This window comes from Molothrus ater, chromosome 15 (assembly GCF_012460135.2).
Source record: "Molothrus ater isolate BHLD 08-10-18 breed brown headed cowbird chromosome 15, BPBGC_Mater_1.1, whole genome shotgun sequence".
Lineage (NCBI taxonomy): Eukaryota > Metazoa > Chordata > Aves > Passeriformes > Icteridae > Molothrus > Molothrus ater.
In genome coordinates this window covers 9,759,786-9,769,209 of record NC_050492.2, presented here as the reverse complement: position 1 = coordinate 9,769,209, position 9,424 = coordinate 9,759,786, and the positions used below count along the sequence as shown (strand labels likewise).

Sequence of the window (9,424 nt, the reverse complement as noted above, 5' to 3'; positions counted from 1 at the left end):
CTGACACCAGACAGGGGAGTCGGACCAGCAAGAAGCCGTAAATAAAGACAGAGTCTGGTAATAAAAGAGCCCTGTGATGATCTGGGAAGCTTCACAAATAATCCTTGGCTCATCCCAAACACCTGATACTGGCAAAATTAATGTAGGGAGAAGGAGGGAGATGCCAGAGGATTTCTGCCTGAGAGTTCAACACTTTCTCAAGAGATGATGGGGACCCCCAGCCACTCCTGGTCTGAATTCCCTACAATGAAGTTAACATTACAGTTAAATGGGAAGTTTTGCAGCATCCCAGTGGAACAGGCAGGAGGAAGGTTATACACACAGGTGAGATATCTTTTGTGCAGCAGACTGAAGAAAGACTCCCTTTAATCCTTTTGAGAAGAGACATGGATAGGAGACAGAGAAGCACAATTTTCCACAGCCTCCCCAGAGGATCTATTCAGGATGGGGCTGACACTGCCTTTTATTCATCTTGCAAGTTGGTGAGGGACTGCTGACACCAGAAGCAAACCATGTTCAGACTGAAACCTTGTTGAAGTTGTATCCCTTCATCCTTTCTTTTCTTCCTAAAACTCAACCCCCAGTAACTGGGGTTGAACGCTGGCCATACAGCCCCAGAGAACAGCACACAGCCCTGATACTGCACATCCCTGTCCCAGAGAGCACCAGGCTGGGCCAGAAACAGCCCCAGGGAGCGTCCTGGGGCTGCAGGGCCAGCACTGCCATGGTCCTGAGCCAGCACAAGCAGGCACCACCACAGTGCCTACCTGAGCCCTGAGCTGGGGGAAGCTTTGCTGCTGCTGCAGAGCCCAGCCCAGCTCCACGGCCCCTTTTGTTCCCAGCTCAGCTGAAAAACCAGCACTGTTGGACTCAGGATCTGTTTGAGTGTAAAGGAGGCACCAAAGACAACCTTTCTCTGCAATGAAACCTTTTGGTTTTTCTTCCAGAGCACCTCCTGCTCGTGTTCTGTATGTGTGGATGTATGGGAGCTGCATCCCCAGGAGCATCACTGGACGCCCACCCACATCTCCTGGCTGGGTGAAACTCTGTCCAGCTGTGCTTTGCCTTCTGAACACACCAAGAAGGTGACTGCACAGAGAAAATTGCTATTTTTGTCAGGACCCAGGGAATCCATGCACACCCACACACAGCCTTCACCAAGGGTGAAGCTCTTGCCCCTGCAGAACCCCCCAGAGGCCACGTGGAGCTGCCCACCATGCTGGGCCAGGGAGGGCAGGGCAGGGAGGCTGGGATGCTCCCACCATCCATGCAGCAGCCAGAGTCACTCCCCCTACACCCACTGGAGCAGGGGCAAGGCTCACTGGGATGGCAGGAGGTGTGTGCTGCTTATTGCCCATCCCAAGGCTGGGTGAACCACAGCACTGTCCCAGCCTGGAGAAGAGCACAGGATTTGGATGCAGCGCTGACCAAAGAGACACAAGCTCCCTTGTATAGAATCCCAGAATGGTTTGGGTTGGAAGGGACCTTAAGATCACCCAGTTCCACCCCACTGCCTCAGACTTCTCTGGAAACTTCCTAAATGCTCCTGCTTTAGCTGGTGCAAACGTGTCCTGAGGAACCTAATGGTAGCACTTAGTTTGAAATAACACACACAAGCTCTTCTGAAACAAAACATTTTCATGCCTTTGTCTGCACTTGAGCCAATTTCTTCAGGCATCCTGCCCCATATTTAAGAACCAAAGGCAAGATCCCCACATCAGGTGTCTAGCACTAAATTTTATTGCCCTGCACTTGAAAATATGTTCCTAAATATCTCAAACTCAGGCACCTGGAAATAAGCATTTGCCTTTGGAGCGAACAGAAAAGGAAATAATTCCTGTATGTTATTTTTATTTTCTTTCCTTTATATGGTTTTAAGCTGCTTTTATGCGGCACTGGAAAGTTCCAGCCCGTGATTTGTGGCATTCTGGTCTGCTAATAGAAACATCCCCCTGCCTGCTGCTCACTCTGCAGAGCAGAAGGATCGTAATGCAGATTGTAAATGGTTGCATTAGGGAGAAAGATAATGTTTCTTTCCACTTTCATTTCCCTGGGTTGGTGTTTATCGTGGTAGGGGTTGCGTAAGCACATGACAGAGATCATGCATTATTTACCAGGCTGGGGCTGGGGAAAGGCTCCAGCCCTTCAGAGCGTGGATCCACGCCCAGCAATTCCCACCCGCCAGGATTCGCGCTGTGTGTGGTGGGAGCTGGGCTGAAGGATTGGCAAAGCAAACAGGATTGTCCTGGGGAGCAGCAGGGATGGGGCTGAGGGGCACAGGCTCTGCTCTCCCTCTCCTCGGCTCTGCACAGTTTATGTCATTATTTATTTCACTAGACTGGACCAGAACTGCCACCGAGTCGCCACAACCATCAACCAACTCCTAAACAAAACACCTGACAAAATTTCTTGCTCTTGAATGTATCTGAGGGCAGACAAACCCAGACGTGGGGTGACACAGGAGGAGGGAGAAGCCTTTCCAGCCCCAGACTGTCCCCATGATGCCACCAGGGCCAGCAATGCTGACCCAGTTTCTAAGCAGGACAGGAAGTTGCAACACTCTAAAGTTTATTATCATTAAACTCTAGCCAGTGTCAGAGGCCCTGTGTTTGTCCTTGCAGTGCTACTGCCAGTGCACGTAAAAACTAACAAAATCAGCCACTAAATGCTGGCAGCCTTGGGAAAGAATTAAAAAAATCCCCCAAACCAAGAAACAAACCCAGTGAAACTACTAAATAAGGAATAAGTTAATGAGGAAAAATTAAAAGGAACTGAAGACTTTAAAAACTCTTCCAAATTAAGGAGAACAAAGAGAAAGGATCAGCTCTTATTTTTGCAATTAAGGTGTTATTTATGGCAATTTAGCTGTTTTAAGATTAAGCCTGGATACCACAGAAAATACATCTGATTTACTCCCAAGGCTTCTCACCAGTTTGTATATGAGCTCCAGCCAGCCTAAAAGCAAGAGGAGTTCAGACCTCCCTGTGTGGACACAAAGCTCCTGTAAAACACCCCAAGGATTGATCCCCACGCTGGGCAGCTGCACTGTGACCACTGGAAACAATGACAGCCCTGGCACCAGAGCTGGGACACGGCACCCTCAGGGCAGGGATCTTCCAGGAATGAGAGAGAACATTGTGTGGGAGCAAAAGGGAAAAAATAAAGACTCTGGTTCTGTGGGTACATGCAACCTGCAGTGAAGAGGGGTGGAGAGAGGGTGCTCACCCTGTGTGTGCAGGGCAGAGATGCAGCCCCACGAGGTATCTGGGGGCATTTACAGGGCAGAGCAAACAGCGCCTTTGCCCTGTCCCAGCAGCAAGGGAACCACCCCATCCCAGGGCTGTGCCATCCTACCCCAGGGACACACCCAGGGGAGTGCAGGGAAACATCCCATCCATCCCATCCCATCCCATCCCATCCCATCCCATCCCATCCCATCCCATCCCATCCCATCCCATCCCATCCATCCCATCCCATCGCATCCCATCCCATCCCATCCCATCGCATCCCATCCCATCCCATCCCATCCCATCCCATCCCATCCCATCCCATCCCATCCCATCCCATCCCATCCCATCCCACCCCATCCCATCCCATCCCATCCCATCCCATCCCATCCCATCCCATCCCATCCATCCCATCCCATCCCATCCCATCCATCCCATCCCATCCCATCCCATCCCATCCCATCCCATCCATCCCATCCCATCGCATCCCATCCCATCCCATCCCATCCCATCCCATCCCATCCCATCCCATCCCATCCATCCCATCCCATCCCATCCCATCCCATCCCACCCCATCCCACCCCATCCCATCCACCCCATCCCACCCCATCCCATCCCAGGACTGTGCCATTCTCCCCAGGGACACACCAGGATAATGCTCCCCATGGGCTCAAGGGATGGAGTGAAAGATGCCAAGGAGCCCCTGGCAGAGCCCTTTCTTCTGCACCACACCTCTGTGCAGGGAGGAAACACATCAATGGCCATGATACCCCTATGCATCTTTTGTTGCATTTTCCTCCTGTTACAGAGTTGGAAACATCTGCAGAGAGCCTGTATGTAAAACATTAAGACTGTGCACACTATTTGTAGGATTCAGCCCCAGACACCTTCTTGGTTTTCTTATATATTGGTAACAATATGTTACCAATGAAACAATAAAGGAAATAATGAAACAATAAGGAAATAAATAAAACAATGAAAACAATAAAGGAAATAAGTAAAAAAAAAAAAATAACACGTAAAGCTTTGTTAAACTCAAAAAGCAGTTCAGAGAGGAGAGAGCTGAAGATGGGATGGTGCTGGGAAGGCATTCAGCCTTGCCGTGCTGCTGCTCACAGAGTCCCCTCTTTGAAGGAGGCATGAAAGGAGACACTTCAGCATGAGAGTTCAAACTCTGTGGCTCTGTTGATTTTTCCAGCCCCCACGGCTGCCTGCCTCGGCATCCTGTTCTTTGAACCTGCAGAGTAAATAGGTGTAGCTCCTGTGGCTCTGTGGGCAGGAGATGTGCTCCCAGGAGGAGCTCTGGGGGCAGGCAGGAAAAGCCCCTGCTGCCATCCTGAGAGCAGCATGAGGCACTCAGAGCACTGGGGCTGAAAAACAGGAGGAAAAGAGAGAGAGGGAGAGTCGAGAAAACCTTCCATAGAGAGAGAGCTCCTTGTGGATGACAGGGTGCCCAGGACTTGTGAGTAAACACACAGGTAATGGCTCTTCTGAGGATGGATGCAGGAGGGTGTGAACAGCAATGTGACAGAGATGTGTGAGCTTTCTGCCACCCCAGCAGAGCTGCTGGTGGCACAAGGGGTTTAACTGGAGCACCTGGAGCCTGGCAGAAGATGAGGAACAAGCTGACCAGGGCCTCAGAGGGTGTTGAGTTTTTATTTTATTCAAATCTAACTGACCAGACTATTTCTCTTCTCTTCATTCACCCTCTCTCAGCAGAAACATTTATTATGCTAAGTGAAATGTTTAACCACTGGCACTGTTGGCTGCAATAGCTCATCATAAGCAGCTTTAGCGTTTGCTGGGATCAGCACCCTGGGGCTGGAGGTGGTGTTTTCCTCTGCCCGGTTACTCTTCCTTGCTCCTCTCATCTCCCCGGCCCATTTTTCAAGTTCCAATGCGTTAAAATAAAAGTATTAACGGCGCTTATCTGATGCATGGGAGATTGTGAGAGCAAGCTGGCGAGCAGCCAGGAGCTAATAGCAGCATAAAGCAATTTGCTGAAAAAAAGAATTACCATGCTAATTGTCAGGCTGGAGAGGGTGCTGGGGATCACAGAGGAGTAAAAAAAAAAAAAAAAGGACATTGATTACTCTAGATTTAAACAATAAAGGGATGAAGAAGAAAGAAAGGTTTTGAAGCAATTTTCTTCTTTTTTTGTCCCGTTCTCTGCTACCCTCCCCCAGCTCAAAACCTCCAGCCAGAGCCTCAGGCACTCACGGGAATTTATCCGAAGATCTCTTCCTTTTTAGCATCGTGTCAGTGCCAGCTGCACCGCGGGCTGCGGAGCTGGTCGGCAGCACCACGCAGCCCTGCCCTGTGCCCTGCCCTGCCCACGGAGCGAGGGGCAAGGCCGGGTCTGACAGAGCCGGGTCTGACAGAGCCGGGTCTGACAGAGCCGGGTCTAACAGAGCCGCACTGCCCCAGCCCGCGCCTCGGCTGAGCCCAGCGCCGGGGGAGGCTGCCAAAAACTGACCCATTCCCAGCGGAGCTTTTTTGGGGTTTCTCTCTCGAACAAAGGGACATCGCTCTTTTTTTTTTTTTTTTAATAATTTTTTTTTAATTTATTTCTCTCAAAGCAATGAAGGAGTGCCTGGAAAGCTCAAGCAGAAAGCTCAGCCTCTTCCCGCTGGCTCCAGAGAGCGCCGCTAACTGGGATTAAGAAAGTCAACTAATGCTTCCCAGCGCCGGGATTTCAGCAGCGCGGAGCCTCCCGAGGCAGGGAACCGCGACGGCAAATCCGGCCGCATCTCCAGGCAGGCAGCAGCCGCCTCTGGGCGCAGATGCCGTTTAACCCCGGATTTATGTGCATCCCCCTCCTGCAGAGCCGCTGGAAAACCACCGTGCCTCCCCTTGGCGGACAGTGAGCGCTGCCAGCCCAGCCGGGGCTGCTCCGTGCCCGCTGCCAGCCGGGCTGAAGAGGCTCTGTGGCTCTGTGTCCCCCAGCCCATGCTGCAGGAGCGGTGGCACCGGGCTCACAGCGCCTTTCCCGCACATCCCTGCTCCGTGCCCGCTGCTGAAGAGGCTCTGTGTCCCCCAGCCCATGCCGGAGCGGTGGCACCGGGCTCGCAGCGCGCTCCCAGAGCTCCCCGCACATCCCGGCTGACCGGCAGATGAGCCAGCGCATTCCCCCAAAACGAGGAGTGCTGGGAAAACCAGGGCCAGGACACGAGGTACCTGTATCATTTTTGATTAATATTTGCGAGTAAATGCTGTAGATATGAGGCAAGAAGATTTAAAAGAAAGTCACTGAGCCGTGCAAGTGAATTAATTTGTTTCAGACAACATGCGGCTGGGTTGCATCCTTTTACAAGCAGGAACATTATTTCTTTCCTATGCCAAAGACTGACTGCGTTTGCCCTCCTGTTTTACTTCTGCTGTGGAAGAAATTTAAGCAAGAACATGTATAGTGAATTGCTCAATTCTACCAGTGCCACTGAAGCTCACCTAATGATTCAGACCAACACGCCCTACCTGAGCAGCACTCCGAGACCCGTGAGCTCCTCCGCTCTTTACATGTCGACAGCCAGGGTGTTAAAAGAAGGCGAAATAAATAAGCCAGACCTGGTGACTTACATCATTCTATTTTTCTTTCTGTTCTTGACTGTGACATTCATTGTGTTCTTCATAAACTGCCAGCTGAAAAATTCTTTTTTTGCTACTCTTCCTTACGACAGATCGCTCAGGGAGGCGAGGAACCCGTGGAGGACACAAGCTGTCTGACACCTCTCATCCCAGCAGGAGCAGGCACCACAAACCCTGTGCCATAAGGAGCTAGTGCCATGTGCCAGTGCATGGATGTGAGCCCCTCTAGAGTAGTGGGCAGAGGAGATTGCTCAAAATTCTGCTGTATGCCAATCTGAGTAGCTGTAAATAAAAAGCACTGTTATGAACTGAAGAGAATGCTTTAGCAAACTGATACAGGTTTTGCAAAAAATTGCCCCGTGATTCCAGATTAAGCTCTGTGTGTATGCAAATGTCATCATCCACCCATTCAGTGTCCATACAAGGATAATTGTATTAACAACAATCTCTGATTTGGGCATCTGGTGGAGCTTGTTCCCCCATGTTTAGGAAACCAAGCATCAAATGTACAAAACCAGTGTATTTACCTAACAGCTCCACAGAGATGAGGTTACCTTCCAGACCTGTTTTTCCCAACTGCTGCTGGAACTGCATGGTGATGCTGTGGGAGGCCTGCCAGGCAGGAGGAGAAAATGAAAAATGTTTATTTAGGCTTTTGATTGTCATTCTGTTAAGGGTGTTTTTGATGTTTGAATGCATCATTGATCAAGTCTTAAGTTACTACTTATGTGAAACACTTACTACCTAATGAATTTATTTTCATCTTTCATAAGCTGCAAAGGAAATTATTTGCCACAGCATGAAACCAAAATAATCAGGTTGGGGAGAAGTCAGAAAAAAATTAATATATTTAATATTATGCAAACTAATGAGAAGTGTGAGCAGAGTGCTCCAAGTTTGATACACAAAGTGGATAAGTTCTGAAAGCCATAAAACACAGCTTTATAGGAATAGTAGCTTTACTTTACCACTCCTTGCTCTTCATCTAAACCTAGCCCAATTAGAAGTATAAATTATCAATATGACAACAGCTTGATTCAACACTGGTCACTGGCAACCCCTACCATTTCAAATTACTATCTGATTTTGTTCTAAAATCAGAACAAAAAAAGCTCCTGCTTAACACTGGTAGGTGACAAACTATTTTGTAGATGCTGATTTCTTGTAAACTTGCAGTTACAGCACAATTCCAGATGAAGCTGCATGAATGTGGGAAAAGTGTCCATAATTCCCACAAACAGCAGGCAAAGGGCTTGGGTTTTGGGTTTTTTTGTTTTTGTTTTTTTTTTTTTCAAATCAAATGGCTCAACATACAGGAGAATTGCAGCTATCCAGAAACACCTGGATCCAGTGTGTTTCTGGATAGCTAAATCCCAAATCCTACTGAACTACAAAAATAGTCCTAAATCCTATTTTAGCTGCAGTTTTGGGTATTGATCATCTGAAATGGGTTCAAAGTAGTGTCAGATGCTGCTCCTAACCCTGTTCTTGACCTGCAGAGTACTCCAGAGGAGATGGGTGTATATATGTGTACATAACTTATTTCATCCAAAGGAGGAGATTTAACAATGCAATTACACACAGGCTTGCACTTAAGAACACAGACAAAGTGTGTACATATGGAAGTCTGTTTGCAAGCTTCTTCTTTTATAACCCAAAAATTGCACAGTTGATAACACTTCCATGTCATTGTCTTTGTTACCATGTCTTATTTTGCTCCAATAAGCTAAACTACTCCATAACAGATTTCAATATTTTATTCCTTGATATGCGGCCAATATTTCCTCTGAACCAAATTTAACTAGTGTAATTCCAATTAATGCAGAAAGCAACAATAAATGCAAGTGTATTTCTCTCAGCCCTTTTTGAATAAATCAAGTTTTATCAAATCAGACATTTCTTATTTATTTTTAAGTTATGACAGCTTGTTTTCAGCTACCAGCCATAATGAGTTTGGTCTAAGAATTTCTGCTGGCAAGAGCCTCAGAACCTGACAGAGCACACGTTGCTTTGCACTCTTTATTTAAACATTCAAGAATAGCTCCAGAATAATCCTATTTTTCGCCACAGCCTGGTTGGAGTAATACTACAGAAGAACCTGTCATGCTGAGAGCATTAACTGATTTTCTGGGAATGCTTTTATCCATGCCCTGTGTTGCTCTCATCAATATCCAGGATCATTTCTATTGCAGAAGAGAGTTTCATTAATGATAATTTGAATCATAGAATCCTAGAACAGCTTGGGTTGGAAAGGACCTTAAAGATCATCCAGTACCAACTCCCCTGCCATGAGCAGGGTCATTTTCCAATGCTAAATTGCTCCCAGCCCCTTCCAGTCTGGCTTTGAGCATTTCCAGGGATGGGGCACCACCATAATTTTAGCCAATGTATGAAACATATGTGTAGAAATCTTTCTGTTTTACCAGGCTCAGAATTCAAGCTGACCAAAAAATCCACTTTCCAACTGCAAGCACACCAGGGAGGGACTGACAGGCGTTGCTTCACTTGCTGGAACTGTTTTATTGGATGCATGACACATGTTGGGTCCCATAAAGCTTTCTGGTATTAATCTGCTGGTGTGTATAAATCCCACTTGTCTTTCTGAGATTTTA

General features: G+C 48.0%; 1 protein-coding gene across 1 annotated transcript; it reads left to right on the top strand.

Moving 5' to 3' along the window:
- Positions 1–5,325: 5,325 nt before the first annotated feature.
- SMIM32 (small integral membrane protein 32) lies at positions 5,326–8,704 on the top strand. The gene has a single exon (XM_054516393.1). The coding sequence runs from the start codon at positions 6,630–6,632 to the stop codon at positions 6,948–6,950; it is 321 nt and encodes a 106-aa protein (XP_054372368.1). The 5' UTR covers positions 5,326–6,629; the 3' UTR covers positions 6,951–8,704.
- The last annotated feature ends 720 nt before the right edge of the window (positions 8,705–9,424 follow it).